This window comes from Geotrypetes seraphini, chromosome 9 (assembly GCF_902459505.1).
Source record: "Geotrypetes seraphini chromosome 9, aGeoSer1.1, whole genome shotgun sequence".
In the NCBI taxonomy this organism is placed as follows: Eukaryota; Metazoa; Chordata; class Amphibia; order Gymnophiona; family Dermophiidae; genus Geotrypetes; species Geotrypetes seraphini.
Genome location: NC_047092.1, coordinates 106,811,745 through 106,836,923, shown reverse-complemented (window position 1 = coordinate 106,836,923; position 25,179 = coordinate 106,811,745). Strand labels below are relative to the sequence as shown.

Sequence of the window (25,179 nt, the reverse complement as noted above, 5' to 3'; positions counted from 1 at the left end):
GGGATAGACTGGAGTATTGGGCACTCAAACTGCGCAAGAGAGACAAAATTCATAGAAGTCACGAGGGACTGTTTCATGGAGCAGCTGGTCACGGAACCAACAAGGGGCGATGCCACTCTTGACCTAATCTTCAACGGACTAGGGGGGACAGCAAAGGAGGTGGCGGTATTACCCCCACTAGGTAACAGCGATCACAACATGATCCAGTGCAGGCTTGAAATTGGATCATCAAAGGGGAAAAGAACCACAACGACGGCACTCAACTTCAAAAAAGGAAATTATGATGCCATGAGAAAAATGGTGGGAAAGAAGCTCAAAGGCAACATAGGGAAGACGGAATCTGTAGAAAAAGCCTGGACCTTATTCAAGGAGACTGTGCACGAAGCACAAAGCATATGCATCCCCAAGTTCAGAAAAGGGTGCAAAAAAAATAGAACAAAAAACCCAGTGTGGATAACAAGTGCAGTGAAGAAGGCGATAAGCGACAAGAAAGCATCGTTCAGAAAATGGAAAAAAGACCAAACAGAGGAGAACCAAAAAGGGCACAAAGAACACCAGAAAGAGTGTCACCGAGTGGTTAGAAAAGCAAAAAGAGAATACGAAGAGAGACTGGCAAAGGAAGCAACAAACTTCAAGTCGTTCTTCAGATACGTCAAGGGGAAGGAACCGGCGAGAGAAGAAGTGGGACCATTGGACGATGGAGACAGAAAGGGAGTTGTAAAAGAAGAGAAAGAGATAGCTGACAGGTTATTTGAGTTCTTCACGTCAGTCTTCACGATGGAGAATATAACCACCATTCCGGAACCCGAGGAGATCGTAATAGGAGACCAAGACGATAAGCTGGTCGATTTAGAGGTAAGCCAAGAGGATGTACTCAAGCAGATTGACAGACTAAAGAGCGACAAATCGCCGGGTCCGGATGGCATTCACCCAAGGGTACTCAAGGAACTAAAAGACGTAATAGCGGAGCCACTTCGACAGATATGCAACCTATCCTTAAAAACCGGAGAGATCCTGGAGGATTGGAAAATAGCAAATGTCACGCCCATCTTCAAGAAGGGCACAAGGGGGGACCTCAGTCCCGGGAAAGATGATGGAGGCACTGATTAAAGACAGCATCTGTGAGCACATCGAAAAAAATGGGCAGCTAAAACCGAGTCAACATGGCTTCTGTAAGGGTAGGTCATGCCTCACAAACTTATTGTACTTCTTTGAGGGAGTGAACAGCCAGGTGGATAAAGGGGAATCTATAGACATCATTTACCTTGACTTCCAAAAAGCCTTCGACAAGGTGCCACACGAGAGACTGCTTAAAAAGATATGGAACCACGGGGTACAAGGGGAGGCCCACCGATGGTTCAAAAACTGGCTGGCAAACAGGAAGCAGAGGGTTGGCGTAAAGGGCCACTACTCAGACTGGAAAGGGGTCACGAGCGGAGTTCCGCAGGGGTCGGTGCTGGGACCGCTCTTGTTCAATATCTACATAAATGACCTAGAGGCGGGAACTAAGTGTGAAGTCATTAAATTTGCAGATGACACCAAACTATACAGCAGGGCTCAAACCAAGGAAGACTGCGAGGATCTCCAAAAGGATCTAACGCAGCTGGAAAAGTGGGCCGAAAAGTGGCAGATGAGCTTCAACGTGGGGAAATGCAAGGTCATGCACGTAGGGAAAAAGAACCCGATGTTCACATACAAAATGGGGGGAACACCACTAGGGGTTAGTAACCTGGAGAGAGACCTGGGAGTGATGGTAGACAGTGTTCCCTCTAAGCGGGCGGGTGTTGTGAGCAAACTTTTTTCACTGTGAGCTAAAAATATCGGGCGCCAGCAAGTTATGAGCCAAATAAATATGTTGCTTTCTACCACAGAACTTCCTTACGTTTGTATGGAATCTATCCCCTTTCAACTTTAGAGAGTGCCCTCTCGTTCTCCCTGCCTTAGCTACTAAGTCTATTCCCTTCAGTACCTTGAATGTTTCTATCATGTCCCCTCTCAATCTCCTCTGCTCAAGGGAGAAGAGGCCCAGTTTCTCTAATCTTTCGCTGTACGGCAACTCCTCCAGCCCCTTAACCATTTTAGTTGCTCTTCTCTGGATCCTTTCGAGTAGTACCGTGTCCTTCTTAAAGTACCAGTGCTGGACGCAGTACTCCAGGTGAGGGCGTACCATGGCCCGGTACAGCAGCATGATAACCTTCTCTGTCTCTTCAGTCCAGCATCTGCCCCTTCCATTCACTGTCTGTCTTTCCCTGCCATCTCTCCTCCTGCCCCCCCCCACCCCCCAATTTGGTCTAGCATCCATCATCTTCCTTCTGTTCCCCTCATGGTCTGGCATCTCTATCCTTCCCTCCCCCCTGTGGTTTTTAGCATATCTCTCTTCTCATTTCCTCCACTCAGATCTGATCATTCTCTGCTCTCTCTTCCCTTTTCTTCTCTGGTCTTCCTTCTCTATTTTCTGCCTCCATCTAAATTAAATTCTTTCTTACTATTTAGTCCCGTTTCCCTCTTTTCACTGTGTCTACACACAGCTTGTCACCCCTTTCCCTCACCCCTCCATTATCTTACTATTTTCTTCCCCCTTTATTTATCTCCTCCTTCCATCCAGTATGTGTTCTTTCCCCACTTCCATTCAGCATCTGCTCTCCCTTCTCAACTGACATCCATCTGCCTTCTGCTCTCTCTCCCTTCTTCTCACTTCCATCATCTGTCCCCTTCTCTCTCTCTCTCATCTCCTCCATTCCATCATCTGCCCCTTCTCTCTCTCTCTCTCTCTCCCCCCCCCCCCCAACTTCCATCATCTGCCCCCCTTCCCCTCACCTTTGTGGGTCACTTTCTTTCCCCTGAGGGTGGCTCATGTCACAGGGGAAGCTTTGGCCGAGCAGAACCGCTTGATTGACAGTGGAACTTACTTGATTGATGTCGATGCTGGGGCCCGTTGCCGTTTGAAGGAAAAAAAAAAAGGTGGAAAAAAGGAACCTGTAAAGGCGAGAGGAAGGGAAACCTCCAGGACAGCTGCTTTTTGCCCTCCTTCAGCGGCCCAAGAGTTCAGACCAGCAGCGGCAGCTCTGTATGCTTTTAACTTCGGCACAGAGCTGCCCCTAATCAATAGTTTAGCGCGGTTTCATGAGGCAGCCTCGGGGCCTTTGATAGCCGGCCCGCTTCGATGATGCGATGTGGGCCGGCCTAGCAAAGGCCCCGAGGCTGCCTTATGAAACCGCGCTAAACTATTGATTAGGGGCAGCTCTGTGCCGAAGTTAAAAGCATACACAGCTGCCGCTGCTGGTCTGGAGGTGCGGAGACAAGGCAGGAGGCAAACGCGGTGGAAGGCAGGAGTCCCGGCGAAGGCAGGAGTCCCGGCACAGCGACTGCAACAGGAAGTTGCAAGTCAGCTGACGCCGGCCTTTCGTTGCGGCGGGGACCGAATCCTTCGCGGACCGGCAAGATTTTGTTTGCGGACCGGCGGTTGAAGAACTGTGCTCTACACTGTGTGCGCTGTGACGAGAAACTTGTGCGCTGCGAGGTAATATTTTGTGCGCCAGCGCACCCCAGCGCAGCTTAGCGGGAACACAGGACGCAACACTGAAGGCATCGGCGCAATGCGCCACAGCCTCTAGGAAAGCAAACAGAATGCTGGGTATCATTAAGAAGGGTATTACGACCAGGACGAAGGAAGTCATCATGCCGCTGTATCGTGCAATGGTACGGCCGCATCTGGAGTACTGGTCGCCGTACCTCAAGAAAGACATGGCGGTACTTGAGGGAGTACAAAGAAGAGCAACCAAACTGATAAAGGGAATGGAAAATCTCCCATATACCGACAGATTGAAGCAGTTGGGACTTTTCTCCCTGGAAAAGCGAAGACTTAGAGGAGACATGATAGAAACCTTCAAGATCCTGAAGGGCATAGAAAAAGTAGACAGGGACAGATTTTTCAAATTAAGGGGCACCACAAGCACAAGGGGGCATTGGGAGAAATTGAAAGGGGACAGGTTTAGAACAAACGCTAGGAAGTTCTTTTTCACTCAGAGGGTGGTGGACACATGGAACGCGCTTCCAGAGGCTGTTGTAGACAAGAAAACATTAAATGGTTTCAAAGAAGGTTTGGTTAGATTCCTAGAAGAAAAAGGGATTGGGGGGTATAGATAGGTAAAGACCATTGCTCAGGCAATGGGCCTGATGGGCCGCCGCGGGAGCGGACCGCTGAGCAGGATGGACCTATGGTCTGCCTCAGCGGAGGCAACTTCTTATGTTCTTAACCCTTGTCTGTAGATGAGGGCCGAGTCCTGGCGCCTCGCGGGTGAAGACTGAGCAAAAGTATTCATTTAACAGTTGTGCTTTTTCCGAGTCTGCTTCTACATAGTCTCCGTCTGGTTTCCTAAGATATACTATCCCGTCTGAGTTCTTACTTCTGTCACTGATATACCTGAAGAAGGATTTATCTCCTTTCTGGATGTTCTTCGCTAGAGACTCCTCCATGCGGAATTTGGCCTTCCTAACTGCTGTTTTGACGGCTTTTGACTTGGCGAGATAGACTTCCCTAGAGTCCTGTTTCCCTGATTGTTTGTAAGAGATGAATGCTTTTTTCTTCTCCTTGATGAGGTCCGAAATCTCCGCAGAGAACCACTGTGGCTTATTGTTCCTTCACCATTTACTTACTGATTTAACATAGCGGTTTGTTGCTTCTTGTATGGTGGCTTTCAAAGTCGACCACATTTCTTCCACGTTATCGGTTTCTGCTTGGCTTTGTAGCGCCTGGTGAACGAAGTCTCCCATTTCTTTGAAGTTTGTGTCCTTGAATTTGAGGACCTTGGTCAGTGTGGTAGATTTAGTGAAACCTTTCCTGAGATTGAACCATACCATGTTGTGGTCACTGGAGGCCAATGTGTCGCCCACCGAGACCTCTGTGACACTTTCTCCATTGGTAAGTATCAGGTCCAGTATTGCCTGATCCCTTGTTGGTTCCAACACCAGTTGCCTGAGTCTTGCTCCCTTCATAGAGTTTAATAGCCTCCTGCTGCTGCCGGAAGCAGAGGAAAGCGTGTCCCAATCCACATCAGGCATGTTGAAGTCACCTAACAATATGTGTCCCCACGCAAGGTGATATTCTCTATATCTCCGATTAATTCCATATCTAGGTCATCCTGTTGTCTTGGGGGTCTGTATATTACGCCAAGATACAGGCATTTGTCCTTCCCTCTGGCCAAATTTACCCAAAGGGATTCCCCAGTGTAGTGGACATCTGTGATTCTGGTGACCTTAATGTCATCTTTAGTATATAATGCTACACCTCCTCCCATTTTGTCCTCCCTGTCCCGGCGAAGCAAGTTGTAACCCGGTATAACCATGTCCCACCCGTGGGAATCCGTGAGCCAGGTCTCAGATATCGTCACCACATCCAGGTCGGCATTCCTCATTCCTGTTTCTAATTCCAGGATCTTGTTTCCCAGAATGTGGGCGTTTACGTACATAGCCCTCCATGTTGTATGTTTGTTACATCTCAGTGGGGATGTTCCCGCTTGAGCTACTTGGACACCTTTAGCCTTATTCGCATGTTTTGTACTTTCCCTAGACCCAGAGTTACAACGTGCACATATCCCGGACTCCCCAGACCCAGAACTTCAGTCTGTTCCTATCCCAGACTCGGAAATGCGTGTACCCTGTGGGGGTATTCCCGCTTGGGCTACTTGAAGTCCTTTAGTACAATTTGCAATGTGTGTTCTCTCGCTGGACCCAGAATTACAATGTGTATTCCCCCTAGACCCAGAATTACAATATGTACTCCCCTAGACCCAGAATTACAATGTGTACTCCCCCTAGACCCAGAATTACAATGTGTACTCCCCTTAGACCCAGAATTATAATGTGAGCCAACCCCAGACTCGAAAGTGTGTATACTCTCCCCTGACCCAGATCGGTGTTTACTTACCATAGTCTCAAAAAAGTATTGGCAGCTTAGCTCGCCAGGTAGGTTGTTTGTGCCCGAGGAGATGTAATTGGAGTTGTGATAAAGAAGCAAGGACTTCTTGAAATTCACAGTGCTTTTGAGTATCCAAATAAGTCAAGAATTTTGGTAATAGAGAACTGAGGAACTCAAAATAAGTAATAAAATGAAAATTATAATTGAGGACTTTAGAGGACATCATGGAATTTTGATAGATGCGACGTCCGAATTTGTCCATAGTTTTCCCTTCCCTTCCAGGAGGAACGGTAGCATAAACCTTGGAAGGACGGGACCTCTTAAAGGAGGACTCGACTAGCAGGGACTGATGAGATAACTGAGTTGTCAAACCCTTTGCTATGTACAGTTTTATACCTAGAGTCCAATTTGCCTGGAACAGCCGGTATGGTATTAGGGGTCTCCAGGCATCGACCAAAAGTCTGAGACAAAAGCTTGTGAAGAGGAAGCTTAAGAGACTCTGCCGGAGGTTGAGGAAGATGCATGACTTCGAGGTACTCCTTAGAGCAGGGGTGCCCACACTTTTTGAGCTTGCGAGCTACTTTTTAAATGACCAAGTCAAAATGAACAATAAAATTAAAAAAAAAACACAAAGCACACTGTATGCATAGAAAATGTTAATTATCATTCCTATTCCAGGGTTTTTCAAAGAGGTCAAAACAGATGACTCTATGCACTATCACCTCAGTAACAACCATACAAAAATAGACAAATATACCCCCCCTCCCTTTTTACTAAACCACGATAGCAGTTTTTAGCGCAGGGAGCCGCGCTGAATGCCCAGCGCTGCTCTCTACACTCATAGGCTCCCTGCGCTAAAAACCTCTATTGCGGTTTAATAAAAGGGGACCTTAGTGTAAAATATAGACAGCAAATATAAATTCAGACACATTTTGATCACTAAATTTAAAATAAAATCATTTTTCCTACCTTGGCTGGTGATTTCATGAGTCTCTGGTTGCACTTTCTTCTTCTGACTGTGCATACAATCTTTCATCCCTTCTTTTAGCCTGTATGCTTCCTCTCCCCCAGACCTCATTCCCTCTCCCAACATTTCCTTCCTCTCTCCCTGCCCTTTCTTTCTCTCTGCCTCCCTTTCTTTTTTTTCTGTTTCTCTTCTTTCCTTCTGTCTCCCTGCCTGCCCTTTTTCTTTCTTTCTCCCTGCCCTCCCCCAAGCCACTGCCACTGCCATTGCCATCGGGGACCAGGACCTAAACGCCACCAATAACAGGCCCCAAGCTCTCCCTGCTTCGGCCAACCAGCATTCCTCTCCCCGACGTCAATTCTGCCGTCGGGAAGAGGAAGGCTGATCAGCCCAAGATCGTGATCAACCTATTGGGGGAAATGCTGCCGGGTCCTGCCTTCGCGGAAACAGAAAGTAGGCAGGACCCGGCAGGAAGAAGAACAAATGCATCACTAACCTGTGTCCCGCATTAGCCCGTAGCGAACGCTTGCTTCAGGGCTCTCAACATGTGCGTGCTGGCTTCCTTTCTCCCCCCCCTCCCCGGACATAACTTCCCATTTTGAAGGGAAGAGAAGAGAAGCTGGCACGCACACGTTAGAGCCCGGAACATAAGTTCGCTATGGGCTGAAATCTCCAAGCCGGTTTTTTTAATGTTCAGCAGCGGCAGATGACAGCTGGGCGGACCGCCCAGCTAAAAGACCCTAGGGAGAACACTGGAGAGGAAGGCTGATCGGCCCGTAGATCAGGACGGCAACACGAGCCTATCACGGAGCCCGGGATGGGCTCCGCGATCGACTCACGTTGCCTTTCTGAGCTATTGGTCGATCGTGATCGACGTATTGGGCACCCCTGCCTTAGAGTATTTGGAACCAGCATCTAATTGAAGATCCAAGTCAACAGCCATCTGATGAAGAAAAGATGAGAAAGATAGCTGATCCACCGACGCTTTGCCTCGAGAAGGATGCCCATGTGGGATCCCTTAGAGGGTTAAGCCAAGGGAACCTGTCACCAGGAGTGAGATCCCTAGGATAGTAGACTTGGGGGTGGGTCAGTAGAGTGGGCAGACCTGATGGGCTATGGCCCTTATCTGCCGTCATCTTCTATGTTTCTGTGACTCGAGGACGTTGAGGCAGCCTGGGTCGAAGATGAAGCTTCAGCAGGAAAAAAGGCATCAAAAGAATATGGAGACTTGGACGAAGCAATCGAAACCGCTGCATCCTCGAGATTCGGAAATGGAGACCTCGAGCGAGGAGTCGGAGTAGAGCGAGGCTTAGTAGAAGAGGGACGCTCTTTAGAAGAACTATGCCTGGAAGTATGCCTCGATGAAGGCCTCGATCGTCGGTGAGAACGATGCTTGGAAGCAGATCTCAAAGATCGAGGAGACTTGGCCTCGGAGACAGAAGCAGCCGATGCCACCAAAGAATGGACAGGACTGAGGCTGTAGAGCAGCGGTCTCAAAAACGCGGCCCACGGGCCGCATACAGCTCTCCAGGTGCTATTTTGCAGCCCACGGTCTGGACGCGATGATCAACTGCTCCCTTGCTGCAGTTGATTGTTCCGGTGAAAGCTGCGGCCAGCGGTGGCTCCTGGTGCCACCAACACCAGCATTTCTCTTCCCCCTTCCCTTGTGTAGCAGCAGAGTGTCTGGCCGGCTCAGTCATTGTTCCATTCAAAGCCGCGGGTGGCGGCTCCTCGCGCTATCCACTACTGCAGGGGTGCCCAATACGTTGATCACGATCGACCGGTAGCTCAGGAAGGCAACGTGAGTCGATCGCAGAGCCCATCCCGGGCTCCGTGATAGACTCGCGTTGCCTTCAAAATCTACCGGCCGATCAGCCTTCCTCTCCCCAATTGCCTGGTGAAGACAGCTTCCCTCCCTTCCACTCACTCACTGCCCTCTTGCCCACAAGCGAATTGAACTCAGGCTGCGGGGCTTTAACACTGTGTGCGCTGGCTTCCCTTCATCGAAACAGGAAGTTATGTCATTCCTGTTTCAGAAGGGAAGCCAGCATGCGCAGTGTTAGAGCCCGCCCCCCCTGCCTGGGTTCAGTTCCTCTAACAACGCGTGCTCCAAAACAGGAATGACGCACCCTGCAAACTCCGGCCTTGGGGCGCGACACTCTTGGTAGCTGGCTGCAGCTGCAGACATGTCTCACATGGCCACAGCGGCAAGTATTTGGACTGCCGAAGGGGCAGGACGCGGCAGCCATGTTCTGAGTGTCGCCTTCCTTCCCCGTGGAACGTTTACGTTCGTGTCCGTCCCCGAGGAGAGCACCGCCGAACATAAATGGGTGAGTGCTATTCTCCCCACATATTTTTCTGTCACCCTCTCCCGCTCCAGCATCCCCAGAGCCAGAGAAGGCAAGTGGCTGCGTCTGTTCCTTCACTGGGGCTTCTCCAGAAGGCAGGGCAATTAGGGATTAAAAATAAAACAAAAAATATTATAATGCATCTATATTGCTTGGCCATTAGCCGGCAAGTCTGAGAGGCCCAAACCGGACATTATAACGTGTGGGGTGATGCCGCCCTTTACCTCCAGCCTGTCTACCAAACACGGAGGCTGCAGCAGATGCACAGTAAATGCCACGGGCTTCCAAGAGAAGGGAAAGAAAAGAGGCTCTGCTCAGACAAATGGTGATGGAACTCACAAGGGAAAAAGCGATATTGGATCTGGTCCTCACAAATGGAGAGAGTATCTCTAATGTTCGAGTGGGTGCTCACCTGGGTAGTAGCGATCATCAAACGGTTTGGTTTGATATAACAGCTAAAGTGGAGAGCGGCCGCACGATACTTAAAGTCCTAGATTTCAAACGTACAGACTTTAATGCAATGGGAAAGTACCTGAAGAAAGAGCTGTTAGGATGGGAGGACATAAGAGAAGTGGAATGACAGTGGTCTAAGCTGAAAGGAGCGATAAAAATGGCTACGGACCTTTATGTGAAAAAAATCAATAAAAACAAGAAAAAAAGGAAGCCGATATGGTTCTCCAACCTAGTGGCTGAGAAAATAAAGGCGAAAGAGTTGGCGTTCATGAAATATAAAAAAACCCAAGAAGAGGAGAGCAGAAAGGACTACAGGGTGAAACTGAAAGAAGCCAAGAGAGAGATACGTTTGGCGAAGGCACAGGCGGAAGAACAAATGGCTAAAAATGTAAAAAAGGGAGATAAAAATTTTTTCAGATATATTAGTGAAAGGAGGAAGATAAAAATTGGAATTGCTAGGCTAAAAGATGCTGGGAACAAATATGTGGAGAGTGATGAGGAGAAAGCAAATGTGCTAAACAAATACTTCTGTTCTGTGTTCACAGAAGAAAATCCTGGAGAAGGACCGAGATTGTCTGGCAAAGTTACACGAGAAAATGGAGTAGATTCTGCGCCGTTCACGGAGGAGGGTGTTTATGAGCAACTTGAAAAACTGAAGGTGGACAAAGCGATGGGACCAGACGGGATCCATCCCAGGATACTAAGGGAGCTCAGAGAGGTTCTGGCGAGTCCTATTAAAGACTTGTTCAACAAATCTCTGGAGACGGGAATGATTCCTGGGGATTGGAGGAGAGCGAATGTGGTCCCTATTCATAAAAGTGGTCACAGGGATGAAGCAGGAAACTACAGGCCGGTGAGCCTCACTTCCGTTGTTGGAAAAATAATGGAAGTGTTGCTGAAAGAAAGGATAGTGTATTTCCTTGAATCTAATGGGTTACAGGATCCGAGGCAACATGGCTTTACAAAAGGTAAATCGTGCCAAACGAACCTGATTGAATTTTTTGATTGGGTAACTAGAGAGCTGGATCGAGGACATATGCTAGATGTAATTTACTTGGATTTCAGCAAAGCCTTTGATACAGTTCCTCATAGGAGGCTGTTGAACAAACTTGAAGGGCTGAAGTTAGGACCCAAAGTGGTGAACTGGGTCAGAAACTGGCTGTCGGACAGACGCCAGAGGGTGGTGGTTAATGGAAGTCGCTCGAAGGAAGGAAAGGTGACTAGTGGAGTCCCTCAGGGTTCGGTGCTGGGGCCAATCCTGTTCAATATGTATGAAAATGACATTGCTGAAGGGTTAGAAGGAAAAGTGTGCCTTTTTGCAGATGATACCAAGATTTGTAACAGAGTAGACACCGAAGAGGGAGTGGAGAATATGAAAAAGGATCTGCAAAAGTTAGAGGAATGGTCTAATGCCTGGCAACTAAAATTCAATGCAAAGAAATGCAGAGTAATGCATTTGGGGATTAATAATAGGAAGGAACCGTATATGCTGGGAGGAGAGAAGCTGATATGCACGGACGGGGAGAGGGACCTTGGGGTGATAGTGTCCGAAGATCTAAAGGCGAAAAAACAGTGTGACAAGGCAGTGGCTGCTGCCAGAAGGATTCTGGGCTGTATAAAGAGAGGCGTAGTCAGTAGAAGGAAGAAGGTGTTGATGCCCCTGTACAGGTCATTGGTGAGGCCCCACTTGGAGTATTGTGTTCAGTTTTGGAGACCGTATCTGGCGAAAGACGTAAGAAGACTTGAGGCGGTCCAGAGGAGGGCGACGAAAATGATAGGAGGCTTGCGTCAGAAGACGTATGAGGAGAGACTGGAAGCCCTGAATATGTATACCCTAGAGGAAAGGAGAGACAGGGGAGATATGATTCAGACGTTCAAATACTTAAAGGGTATTAATGTAGAACAAAATCTTTTCCAGAGAAAGGAAAATGGTAAAACCAGAGGACATAATTTGAGGTTGAGGGGTGGTAGATTCAGGGGCAATGTTAGGAAATTCTACTTTACGGAGAGGGTGGTGGATGCCTGGAATGCGCTCCCGAGAGAGGTGGTGGAGAGTAAAACTGTGACTGAGTTCAAAGAAGCGTGGGATGAACACAGAAGATTTAGAATCAGAAAATAATATTAAATATTGAACTAGGCCAGTTACTGGGCAGACTTGTACGGTCTGTGTCTGTGTATGGCCGTTTGGTGGAGGATGGGCAGGGGAGGGCTTCAATGGCTGGGAGGGTGTAGATGGGCTGGAGTAAGTCTTAACAGAGATTTCGGCAGGTGGAACCCAAGCATAGTACCAGGTAAAGCTTTGGATTCTTGCCCAGAAATAGCTAAGAAGAAAAAAAAAAAAAAAAAAAAAATTTAAATTGAATCAGGTTGGGCAGACTGGATGGACCATTCGGGTCTTTATCTGCCGTCATCTACTATGTTACTATGTAGAAACCAGACCATGGAAGGAGAGAGAAGAGAAGGAGACAGCTGACAGACCAGGGGCAAGGAAGGAGAGAAAATGCCAGATAATGGAGGGGGGAGGGATAGAAGAGATAGAGAGAAGGAGAGGAGAAAGATGCCAGGGCATGGGGGGAGGGAAGGGAAATTAAGAAGACAGATGCCAGACTAGAGAGAAAGGAAGGAGAGGAGATGCCAGAGCATGGCAGGGGAGGAAGAGATAGAAGGAAAGGAAAGAGATGCCAGGCCATGGGGTTGAGTAGGAAGGAAAGGAGGCATGAAGAGAGAGAGAAAGGGCAGGGAGAGAGCAAGAAAAAGTTTAGGGAGGGAATGAGGTCTGGAGAAGAGGAAGCATACAGGCTGAAAGAAGGGAAGAAATATTGGATGCACAGTCAGAAGAAGAAAGTGCAACCAGAGACTCATGAAATCACCAGACAACAAGGAAGGAAAAATGATTTTATTTTAAATTTAGTGATCAAAATGTGTCTGAATTTATATCTGCTGTCTATATTTTGCACTATGGCCCCCCTTTTACTAAACCACAATAGCGGATTTTAGCGCAGGAAGCCAATGAGCGTCGAGAGCAGTGCTGGGCATTCAGCGCAGCTCCCTGCGCTAAAAACTGCTATTGTGGTTTAATAAAAAAGGAAGGGGGGGTATATTTGTCTATTTTTGTATGGTTGTTACTGAGGTGACAGTGCATAGAGTCATCTGCCTTGACCTCTTTGAAAAAACCCGGAATAGGAATGATAATTAACATTTTCTCAGCGTACAGTGTGCTTTGTTGTTTTTTTTTAATTTTATTGTTGGTAGATCATTTTGACTTGGTCATTTTAAAAGTAGCTCGCAAGCCCATAGTAACATAGCAACATAGTAGATGACGGCAGATAAAGACCCGAATGGTCCATTCAGTCTGCCCAACCTGATTCAATTAAAATTTTTTTTTTTTAATTTTTTCTTCTTAGCTATTTCTGAGCAAGAATCCAAAGCTTTACCCGGTACTGTGCTTAGGTTCCAACTGCCGAAATCTCTGTTAAGACTTACTCCAGACCATCTACACCCTCCCAGCCATTGAAGCCTTCCCCTGCCCATCCTCCACCAAACGGCCATACACAGACACAGACCATGCAAGTCTGCCCAGTAACTGGCCTATTTCAATATTTAATATTATTTTCTGATTCTAAATCTTCTGTGTTCATCCCACGCTTCTTTGAACTCAGTCACAGTTTTATTCTCCACCACCTCTCTCGGGAGCGCATTCCAGGCATCCACTACCCTCTCCGTAAAGTAGAATTTCCTAACATTGCCCCTGAATCTACCACCCCTCAACCTCAAATTATGTCAAGTTTCAAGTTTATTAGGATTTTATATACCGCCTATCAAGGTTATCTAAGCGGTTTTTACAATCAGGTACTCAAGCATTTTTCCCCTCTCTGTCCCGGAGGGCTCACAATCTATCTAACGTACCTGGGGCTATGGAGGATTAAGTGACTTGCCCAGGGTCACAAGGAGCAGCGCGGGGTTTGAACCCACAACCCCAGGGTGCTGAGGCTGTAGATCCAACCACTGCGCCACACACTCTGGTTTTACCATTTTCCTTTCTCTGGAAAAGATTTTGTTCTACGTTAATACCCTTCAAGTATTTGAACTTCTGAATCATATCTCCCCTGTCTCTCCTTTCCTCTAGGGTATACATATTCAGGGCTTCCAGTCTCTCCTCATACGTCTTCTGGCGCAAGCCTCCTATCATTTTCGTCACCCTCCTCTGGACCGCCTCAAGTCTTTTTACGTCTTTCGCCAGATACGGTCTCCAAAACTGAACACAATACTCCAAGTGGGGCCTCACCAATGACCTGTACAGGGGCACCCCTGCACTACTGCATCGGAAACCTCTCTAACGTCACAACATCAGAGAGGCTTCAGACGCAGGCGCGGATCTCGCGAGGAGCCGCCACCCGCGACTTTGAACAGAACAATCGACTGAGCAAGGGAGCCGGCCAGACACGCTGCTGCTCCACAAGGAAAGGAACGGAAGGGGAGGGGAAAGAGAAATGCTTCTGCTGCATAGGAAAGGGGGTCCCTAGGGAAATGCTGCTGCTGCTGCTGCACAGGGAAAGGGAGAGGGAGAGAAGGGGGAAGAGAAATGCCTCTCCTGCACAGGAAAGGGGGAAGGGAAATGCTTCTGCTGCAAAGGAAAGGGAAATGCTGCTTCTGTTGCTGCTGCACCCAAATTGGGGAAGAGAGGGAAGGAAGGAGAAGGAAGACAAGGGAGAAGAGAGGAACAAGGGATGCCAAGTTCATGGGAGGGAGGGAAGGAAAGAAGATACCAGACCATGGAGGGGGAGGGAGAGATGCCAGGGCATGGGGGAGGGAAGGAGACAGATGCCAGACCAGGGGAAAGGAAGAAAGGAAGGAGGGAGGGAGAGAAAGGAAGGAAAGAGATATCAGACCATGGAAATAGGGATGGAAGAAGAGAGAGATAGAAGAGAAGGTAAGACATGGAAACGTAGATTTTGAAAAGAAAGTAGAAAAATTGAATATTAAGTTAATGCCAAAGATGGATGCAAGGCAGAAAGTGAAGATGGAGAGAAAAACAGTCAAAGGACAAGAAGGCCCTGGAAACATAGTTAAAAGCACAGAAAAATGAAGTCACCAGCCAACAAAGGTAGGGATAATGATTTTATTTTCAATATAGTGATTGAAATGTGTCAGTTTTGAGAAAGAAAAGATATTAAACTTTAAATGTGAGGGCTGCAGAAAAAATACTTGGAGGGCCGCAGAAAAAATAGTTAATGTCTTATTAAAGAAATGACAATTTTGCATAAGGTAAAACTCTTTATAGTTTATATATCTTTCCTTTTAATTGTTAAAGGAAAGTTTTATAAACTATAAAGAGTTTTACCTCATGCAAAGTTGTAATTTCTTTAATAAGACATTAACTATTTTTTCTGCGGCCCTCCAAGTACCTACAAATCCAAAATGTGGCCCCGCAAAGGGTTTGAGTTTGAGACCACTGCTGTAGAGCGAAGCTCGAGAGGCTTGATGGAGGAACCTAGATGCACTCCCAAAGACTCTGCTCCTTGGATAGAGTACGAGGATTCCTGCCGAGGCACTTGCAAAGATTCTGCTCCTTGCTTGGATACCAGACCAGACACTCGCAGAGACTCTGCTCCCTGCAAAGAGTGTGTAAGTTCAGACTGAGGCAAAGGAAGCGGCTCAACCTAGAGGGAGTCTGCTGAATGCTCAGGCTGGATGATAGGAAGAAGCTTCGGTCCCATATTAGTAAGGAACTGAATGAATTGCTTCTCCAACACCTGCTTTGAATGGAGGCTCCACTGAGGCAGTGTAAATGTGCTTCGACTTGAAAGTCTTAGGCACTTTAAGCACCACCACTGGAACTTTCTGCTGAGCTATCTGACCTGAGGAAACAGGGGAAGATACAGCAGGTGCCATCGAAGAGAGAGCCACTGCAAATGACGAAGGTCTGATGAGGCTTGAGGTGGAAGCAGTAAAAGCAGGAGGAGTCTCGGTCAAAGGTGAGACCGAGGGCGCCTTCGATGTCGAGGGATTGGAGGAAGAATCCATCCCGAACAGCTTCTCCACCAAAAGGTTTAAGGGCTCGAGGTTGAAGAGTAGCACAGTGCTCGCACGATTTCGGGTGATGTTCTGGCCCAAGGCACTTGAGGCACTGACGGTGTGGGTCCATAAGGGAAATCGCACGCTGGCACTGGCTACACTTCTTGAAGCCCGTGACAGGCCGGGACATAGGAGGAAAAATAGCCGCCACAAAGCCCTTAAGCTGCGGCCGAGTGGCCTGCCCTGGCAAATGGACGGAAGATTGAAAATATTTTTTTAAAAAAAATAAAAATAAAAGAAATAAAGGAAGAACAGCGATTCGTGAAGAAAAAAAATACAAACCGCGGTTCAGAGAAGGCACGAAGTAACAAAGTTAAATGCAGAGAGTCAAAGACGGACTTCTCGGCTCCGCGGAAAACTGAGAACTGAGGAGACGCACCCTGCGCTGGGCGGGAAGGCACTCGCACATGCGCGGTGCGGTCGACTCAAAACTTCGACTTACTTCAAGCAAGTCTGCTTGCGAGCTTCCGCATCCGGCTCCGCTGATGACATCGCCCATATGTGAGAATAGACTGCCTGCTTGTCCTGGGATAATGGAGCTTACCCTCTGCTGTATTCCAACCAGGTAGAAATAGGAAGTTGCGTCCAAAGAGGTGGGATATAACAGAGGGAAATCAATAATTGCTGCAGGAAACCCTTGAAAAGATACATTTAAAGGAAAACCAGGCAACAGGAGGGGGAGGACAGATTATGATTATGCAAAGCTCAGGACAGTTACCCTTTTTGCCATACATCTAATGCTGGCTCTACTAGCTTCAAAGGTAAGGCTGACAGGTAGAATTGAACTCTAAGCCTTTCTGTTATAGTCACTCAGAAAATGAGGGCATATGCATATTTTGTGAGGTTTAGGAAAGAGCAAGGGGTGGGTTCAGGAAAGAGAGTGACAAAGGACAGTGTTTTTCAACAAGCTGAAAGGATGTAGAGTTGTATGAAGAAAAACACTCCTCTGTATTATACCAAATATACATGCAAAAATAAATTTGATTACCTGTAACAACTCTCTGGCAGAGCCTCTTTTTTCTACATCCATCTCCAAGGAGTGATTTAAGAATTCCCGAAATAAGGGGGAGAGCTTTTCTGGATTCTGCAGTTCAGGAGTGCCATTGGTAGCAATCAAATATAAAGCCTAGGAAAAGAGAAATGCAATCTGAATATACTAGAGGTATGGATTCTGATAGAAATTAAGCTCTAGGATCGGTGTGCTAAGAAAGCATAGGCCACTTACATATTAATAGTATTTAAAAAGAATTACTAAATCCCGTATATAATCTATCGAAAAAAAACCCAAACCTTTGTCTATAGGGGGAGTAGCTTAGTGAAAGGAGTAGCTTAGAAGTTAGAGCCCCAAGTTTGGCTTCCTAGAGTGCTGGGGAAAATATTTGCCAATCATCATTTCTGGAATTTTCTAAGCTGTGCTCTCACAATTCTTTTGAATTTTTTTGAAGCAGTTATCTTCTGAAGAATATCATAATTTTCCCATATGGAATTTAACCAACAAAAGCCTCAGTGAGGGACTCTTGCTTACATAGCTTGACTTCTCCTTCCCATTCTCTCCTTAACTAAATTGACACCATGAACTTAGAAGAATTACAGGTAAGCCAAATAACCAAAGAATGAAAGAAGTAGTACAGAACACATGTACCTAGTGCTTCTTATGTGTACATCAGTACCTTTCATTCCATTCCTAACCAACATTCCATCAAGTGCTCAAGGCAACTTACAAAAGATACACCTGAGGAATTTCTGTGCAAAGTTTTTGAAAACTCTGCAAAATTCTTCATGGTTTATTTTTGTCCAATACTAAAGCTTCCAGAGTCAGGTCTGTATTGATATTTTTCTAACTTCTTACGCATAGCCATAATTTAAATTTCTCTCATAGAACCTTTAATTTTAGCAGAGACAGAGAATAAAGCACAAGCAAAAAAAAACACCTTGTAGCCCAGCAGGAGATTCCAAATTATTATTTTTTTTTTGAATTCTTTATTTATAATTTTAATAATTGACAATAATTACAAGTCAATAAAAGAAAACATGCAGTGTAAATTGAAATTAAATCAAAATTCCAAACAGCTAAGGAATATCAAAATATACATCGCATTATTAGTCCACAATTTTGGAGACGAGGCTAATGAAAAAGACTGAAATAAGTCATCAAGGCAATTAGGAGATTCCAAATTACCGTATTTTCGCGGATATAACGCGCGCGTTATACGTGATTTTACGTACCGCGCATACCCCTCGCGCGTTATATGCCTGAGCGCGGTATACAAAAGTTTTTAAACATAGTTCCCACCCCGCCCGACGCCCGATTCACCCCCCCAGCAGGACCGCTCGCACCCCCACCCCGAACGACCGCTCGCACGCGCTCCCACCCGCACCCGCATCCACGATCGGAGCAAGAGGGAGCCCAAGCCCTCTTGCCCGGCCGACTCCCCGACGTCCGATACATCCCCCCCCCGGCAGGACCACTCGCACCCTCACCCCGAAGGACCGCCGACTCCCCAACAATATCGGGCCAGGAGGGAGCCCAAACCCTCCTGGCCACGGCGACCCCCTAACCCCACCCCGCACTACATTACGGGCAGGAGGGATCCCAGGCCCTCCTGCCCTCGACGCAAACCCCCTCCCCCCAACGACCGCCCCCCCCCAAGAACCTCCGCCCGTCCCCCAGCCGACCCGCGACCCCCCTGGCCGACCCCCACGACACCCCCACCCGCCTTCCCCGTACTTTGTGTAGTTGGGCCAGAAGGGAGCCCAAACCCTCCTGGCCACGGCGACCCCCTAACCCCACCCCGCACTACATTACGGGCAGGAGGGATCCCAGGCCCTCCTGCCCTCGACGCAAACCCCCCTCCCCCCCAGCCGACCCGCGACCCCACTGGCCGACCCCCACGACCCCCCCACCCCCCTTCCCCGTACCTTTGGAAGTTGGCCGGACAGACGGGAGCCAAACCCGCCTGTCCGGCAGGCAGCCAACGAAGGAATGAGGCCGGATTGGCCCATCCGTCCTAAAGCTCCGCCTACTGGTGGGGCCTAAGGCGCGTGGGCCAATCAGAATAGGCCCTGGAGCCTTAGGTCCCACCTGGGGGCGCGGCCTGAGGCACATGGGCCAAACCCGACCATGTGTCTCAGGCCGCGCCCCCAGGTGGGACCTAAGGCTCCAGGGCCTATTCTGATTGGCCCACGCGCCTTAGGCCCCACCAGTAGGCGGAGCTTTAGGACGGATGGGCCAATCCGGCCTCATTCCTTCGTTGGCTGCCTGCCGGACAGGCGGGTTTGGCTCCCGTCTGTCCGGCCAACTTCCAAAGGTACGGGGAAGGGGGGTGGGGGGGTCGTGGGGGTCGGCCAGGGGGGTCGCGGGTCGGCTGGGGGGGAGGGGGGTTTGCGTCGAGGGCAGGAGGGCCTGGGATCCCTCCTGCCCGTAATGTAGTGCGGGGTGGGGTTAGGGGGTCGCCGTGGCCAGGAGGATTTGGGCTCCCTCCTGGCCCAATATTGTCGGGGAGTCGGCGGTCCTTCGGGGTGGGGGTGCGAGTGGTCCTGCCGAGGGGGGAGAAGAATCGGACGTCGAGGGGGGGCATCAGGCTTTCAGGATGGGGACAGGACTTCAAGGGGGGACAGGCAGATCTTCAAGGGGGACAGGACTTCAAGGGGGGACAGGCAGACCTTCAAGGGGGGACAGGCAGACCTTCAAGGGGGGACAGGACTTCAAAGGGGACAGGCACGGAGAGGCGGGGCAGTGCACCGAAAGTCAGGGCGGGTGAACGGTGAGTCGGGGCAACCAGAGGAGAGTCGGGGCAGTGCACCGAAAGTCAGGGTGAGTCGGGGCAACCAGAGGAGAGTCGGGGCAGTGCACCGAAAGTCAGGGTGAGTCGGGGCAACCAGATGAGAGTCGGGGAGGGCGAAAGGAGAGTCGGGGTGGCCAGAGGAGAGTCGGGCAGCATGCGCGTTATATGCCTGAGCGCGGTATAGAAAAGTTTTTGTACATATCATCGTGATTTCTGCGCGCTATACCCCTGTGCGCGTTTTACAATGGTGCGCGTTATATCCGCGAAAATACGGTAAGCGCCATCCTTGAGTATGAAGTTATGTCCTCCCCTGCATGGTCTATTTTTAGTATTTTTGCACAGAATTTCCCCATCATAAGGCTGAAATTCTCTCCTACCCTTTCCCACTTCAAGCTCCAGCCTTCCCATTTCTATTTCTCATTCCAACTGAAGTTCTCTCTCCCTCTAACTCTCAGGAAGACCCCTGATTCTGTCCCCAAAGTCTTCTCCTGCATCCAATAGCCTGTCCTCTAGATTCCCTCCTCTAATTCTATCTCCCCTGAAGGTACCCTCTTCCACCTTCCATTCTTTCGTCTCCTCTACTGAGTTATTAATCTCTCTCTCCACTCTTTCCATAGCAAGCTCTCAAGCCTGATTAACCTCCCCGCACACTTGACCTTACTCTGCCCCCTCCCAGTCTCCCTAAGGCACGCTCACCTTGCTCTGCTCCCATCTTCTCTCAAGGCACACTCAGCTTGTTCTACTAATCCCCAGCCACAGCCATGACACTTATCTTGCTCTATTTCCACTTCAATGGCATACTCAACTGGTTCCTCTTTCCTCCCCAGATAGATTCCATGGTAGGAGGAGGAAATGGATATTGTATTATTGAGTCACTTCCTCTTCTGCCAGTTTAGATTCAGCTGTGAATGTGAACTGTGGGGCAATAAGGAGGCCTATGCGCTTCAGATATACAGTTGGGTGTAAGCTGGCAGAGGAGAAGAAAGTGGCCCGATAGGCAGCAGTTCACAGTTCTCTTCCTCCTGTATTGTATTGCTGTGAGGGAGAGAAGAGAGCAGCTCATACTGGCAGTTTTGAAGGATTCTGTATAACACATGCAGAATTCTACGTGTTCTGTTGAGGTAGAGAGTTCTACGCAAATTCTGCACTGCACAGTCTTGCATAATTTCCCTAAGAGTAAAAAGTAAGTAAAATTCAGCAGTTACTAAAACTAAAAATAAAAACTAACAAATTGAAAACAAATGCATTATCATTCATTAAAATGTTTAAAAGTCTTAAAACTAATTTATTACTCTTCTAATATAAACATACAGTATAATCCTAACATCCCATAGTGAACAATTCTAAAAAATTAGACAAATCTTTGCAATATATGGATTAGATCAGGGGTGCCCAACGCGTCGATTGCGATCGACAGGTCGCTCGCTCAGGCGACCCCAGTCGATCGCAGAACGGGTTCCCTTCTTCCCTTCTCTTTTTTCCCCTCCTGACTGGCCCGCTCCTGAATTCTGCTGCTGCCTCCGCTGCTCAACATTTAAAAAAAAACAACAAAAAAAGGCTTGGAGAACTTATGCTCCGGGGGCTAACATGTGCTTGTACGGCTTCCCTTCGCTTCCCTCTGAAACCGGAAGTTATGTCCGGGGAGGGGGAGGGGGTAAGAAGGGAAGCCGGCACGCACATGTTAGAACCCTGTTCGCGGGCTAAAGCGGGAGACAGGTCAGTGAAGCTTGCGATTTGCTCTTCTTGCTGCCAGGTCCTGCCTACTTTCTGTTTCCTCAAAGGCAGGACCCGGCAGCATTTTTCCCAAAATGTCGATCTTGGGCCGATCAGCCTTCCTCTTCCCGACCTCAATTGTGCCGTCGGAGAGGAAGTTCTGGCCAGCGGAACTTCCTCTCCGACGGCAAAATTGACGTCGGGGAGAGGAATGCTGGTGGGCCCGAAGCAAGGAGAGCTTGGCCGGCGGCGGGCGGCTTTGGGGGCCTGTTATCCGATGGCACCGGCAGAAGCAGTGGCTTGTGGGTGGGCAGGGAGGGAGAAAGAGGGCAGGCAGGGAGACAGAAGGAAAGAAGAGAAACAGAAAAAAAGAATGGGGGCACGAAGAGAGAAAGAAAGAGAGGGCAAGGAGAGAAGAAGAAAACATTGGGGGGGGGAATGAGGTCAGGAAGAGAGGAAGCATACAGGCTAAAAGAAGGGAAGAAAGATTGGATGCACAGTCAGAAGAAGAAAGTGCAACCAGAGACTCATGAAATCACCAGACAAGGTAGAAAAAATGATTTTATTTTAAATTTAGTGATCAAAATGTGTCTGAATTTATATCTGCTCTCTATATTTTACAATTTGGTCCCCTTTTACTAAACCGCAATAGAGGTTTTTAGCGCAGGGAGCCTATGAGCGTCGAGAGCAGCGCTGGGCATTCAGCGCAGCTCCCTGCGCTAAAAACTGCTATCGTGGTTTAGTAAAAAGGGAGGGGGTGGGTATTTATCTATTTTTGTATGGTTGTTACTGAGGTGACAGTGCATAGAGTCATCTCCTTTGACCTCTTTGAAAAAACCCCAGAATAGGAATGATAATTAACAATTGTATGCGTACAGTGTGCGTTGTGTTTTTTTTTAAATTTTATTGTTGGTAGATCATTTTGACTTGGTCATTTTAAAAGTAGCTCGCAAGCCCAAAAAGTGTGGGCACCCCTGGATTAGATACTAATAAGCTTACATATTCTATTTCTTTGCAACCTGATTGGCTGACATATGCATTACTACTATAGAGAGCTTATTTTGTATGATATAAACTATCATTGCTGCATTTTAGTAGTAAAACCTTTTAAATCCTATGAAGATACCACTGGAAGTAGCAACAAACACAAGGGAAACAAATTCAGTATATCTTTATAAAGAAAATTACAACCACACAGAACAATCTTAAAATGCAACAAAGTAGGGATTATGAAAGACTGAGAATTTGGGCAAATCGGGGCATTGGGACTAACAGTAATCTGGGATGGCTGGTTAGGTAAGAGGTGCCCAGTATCTCATATTTAAAACAAAATTATTTCATGAGACCCCAAAAATGTTACATATTGATAAAAGTTAGAAGCGTGTGAAATTAGGTATCTTATGTTTATTTTATTATATGTTTTTTAACCATTCATATGTTTTTATCATGTATTCATTTTAAATACTGTGTATGTAAACTTTGGAAACCGTTTCGTTTTAAACGGTATATAAATTTTTTTAAATAAATAAATAAAGAGCAGCAAATAAACTCACTAGGTTTTCTCCTATGCCAGTCATAGAAATGGGAACTAGGATTTTCTGGAACAAAGCTTATGGACATGTATCACATTCATGTACTACAACAGTTTCACTCAGATTTAACAAGAATTCAAAAGTGAAGTGGATGGGTTTCTGTAGGTGCTGAACATGTTGCTTAAGAAAAGAACATAACAGATATGCAACTGTTTTCTCTGAAGACAAGTAAATTCACCAGTAACACAATTGTGGCTCTCTAGCTAAGAGCTATGCTCAAAAAAGGGTACGATCGTTAATAACTGATAATGGCCATTTACTAGAATATTTCTTTTTTTATACCTCTCCCTTTTATTTTTAATATTAGATTTATAACAACATATAAAGAAAGAAAACAAGTATACAAGTATTAATTAGTTCATGATACCTTCCAGTTGTACAAGCCAAAAAGAGGAGATTGAGAGGGGACATGATCGAAACATTCAAGGTACTGAAAGCACAGTTACCGTATTTTCACGCAAATAACACGCACCCGTATAAAACGCGCACACGAATATAGCGCGCAGAAATCACGATGATTTGCACAAAAACTTTGATATACTGCGCTCACGGGTATACCGCGCATGCTGCCCGACGCTCCTTTCGCCCGCCCTGACTTTCCGTGCGCTGTCCCGACTCTCCGTTCACCCCCCCTGACTTCCGTGCACTGTCCCCCCTTGAAGGTCTGTCCCCACCCTGAAAGCCTGATGCCCCCCCCCGACGTCCGATACATCCCCCCCCCCCCCCGAAGGACCGCCGACTCCCCAACAATATCGGGCCAGGAGGGAGCCCAAATCCTCCTGGCCACGGCGACCCCCTAACCCCACCCCGCACTACATTACGGGCAGGAGGGATCCCAGGCCCTCCTGCCCTCGACGCAAACCCCCCTCCCCCCCCAAGAACCTCCGACCGCCCCCCAGCCGACCCGCGATCCCCCTGGCGACCCCCACGACCCCCCCACCCCCCTTCCCCGTACCTTTGGTAGTTGGGCCAGAAGGGAGCCCAAACCCTCCTGGCCACGGCGACCCCCTAACCCCACCCCGCACTACATTACGGGCAGGAGGGATCCCAGGCCCTCCTGCCATCGACGCAAACCCCCCTCCCCCCCAAGAACCTCCGACCGCCCCCCAGCCGACCCGCGATCCCCCTGGCGACCCCCACGACCCCCCCACCCCCCTTCCCCGTACCTTTAGTAGTTGGCCGGACAGACGGGAGCCAAACCCGCCTGTCCGGCAGGCAGCCAACGAAGGAATGAGGCCGGATTGGCCCATCCATCCTAAAGCTCCGCCTACTGGTGGGGCCTAAGGCGCGTGGGCCAATCAGAATAGGCCCTGGAGCCTTAGGTCCCACCTGGGGGCGCGGCCTGAGGCACATGGTCGGGTTGGGCCCATGTGCCTCAGGCCGCGCCCCCAGGTGGGACCTAAGGCTCCAGGGCCTATTCTGATTGGCCCACGCGCCTTAGGCCCCACCAGTAGGCGGAGCTTTAGGATGGATGGGCCAATCCGGCCTCATTCCTTCGTTGGCTGCCTGCCGGACAGGCGGGTTTGGCTCCCGTCTGTCCGGCCAACTACTAAAGGTACGGGGAAGGGGGGTGGGGGGGTCGTGGGGGTCGCCAGGGGGATCGCGGGTCGGCTGGGGGGCGGTCGGAGGTTCTTGGGGGGGAGGGGGGTTTGCGTCGAGGGCAGGAGGGCCTGGGATCCCTCCTGCCCGTAATGTAGTGCGGGGTGGGGTTAGGGGGTCGCCGTGGCCAGGAGGGTTTGGGCTCCCTTCTGGCCCAACTACCAAAGGTACGGGGAAGGGGGGTGGGGGGGTCGTGGGGGTCGCCAGGGGGATCGCGGGTCGGCTGGGGGGCGGTCGGAGGTTCTTGGGGGGGAGGGGGGTTTGCGTCGAGGGCAGGAGGGCCTGGGATCCCTCCTGCCCGTAATGTAGTGCGGGGTGGGGTTAGGGGGTCGCCGTGGCCAGGAGGGTTTGGGCTCCCTTCTGGCCCGATATTGTCGGGAAGTCGGCGGTCGTTCGGGGTGGGGGTGCGAGTGGTCCTGCCGGGGGGGGGGATGTATCGGACGTCGGGGAGTCGGCCGGGCAAGAGGGCTTGGGCTCCCTCTTGCTCCGATCGTGGATGCGGGTGTGGGTGGGAGCGCGTGCGAGCGGTCGTTCGGGGTGGGGGTGCGAGTGGTCCTGCCGGGGGGGGGGGGATGTATCGGACGTCGGGGAGTCGGCCGGGCAAGAGGGCTTGGGCTCCCTCTTGCTCCGATCGTGGATGCGGGTGCGGGTGGGAGCGCGTGCGAGCGGTCGTTCGGGGTGGGGGTGCGAGCGGTCCTGCTGGGGGGGTGAATCGGGCGTCGGGCGGGGTGGG

At 49.1% G+C, this 25,179-nt stretch overlaps 1 protein-coding gene across 4 annotated transcripts in view; it reads right to left on the bottom strand.

Moving 5' to 3' along the window:
* Positions 1–25,179, bottom strand: part of PAK2 (p21 (RAC1) activated kinase 2) — an 814,606-nt gene that overhangs the window by 122,737 nt on the left and 666,690 nt on the right. For all 4 annotated transcript variants that reach the window (XM_033958726.1, XM_033958725.1, XM_033958724.1 and 1 more), the window contains one exon: positions 16,746–16,883. In XM_033958726.1, the coding sequence (XP_033814617.1) occupies positions 16,746–16,883 (138 nt within the window). The remainder of the gene's footprint in view (positions 1–16,745; positions 16,884–25,179) is intronic.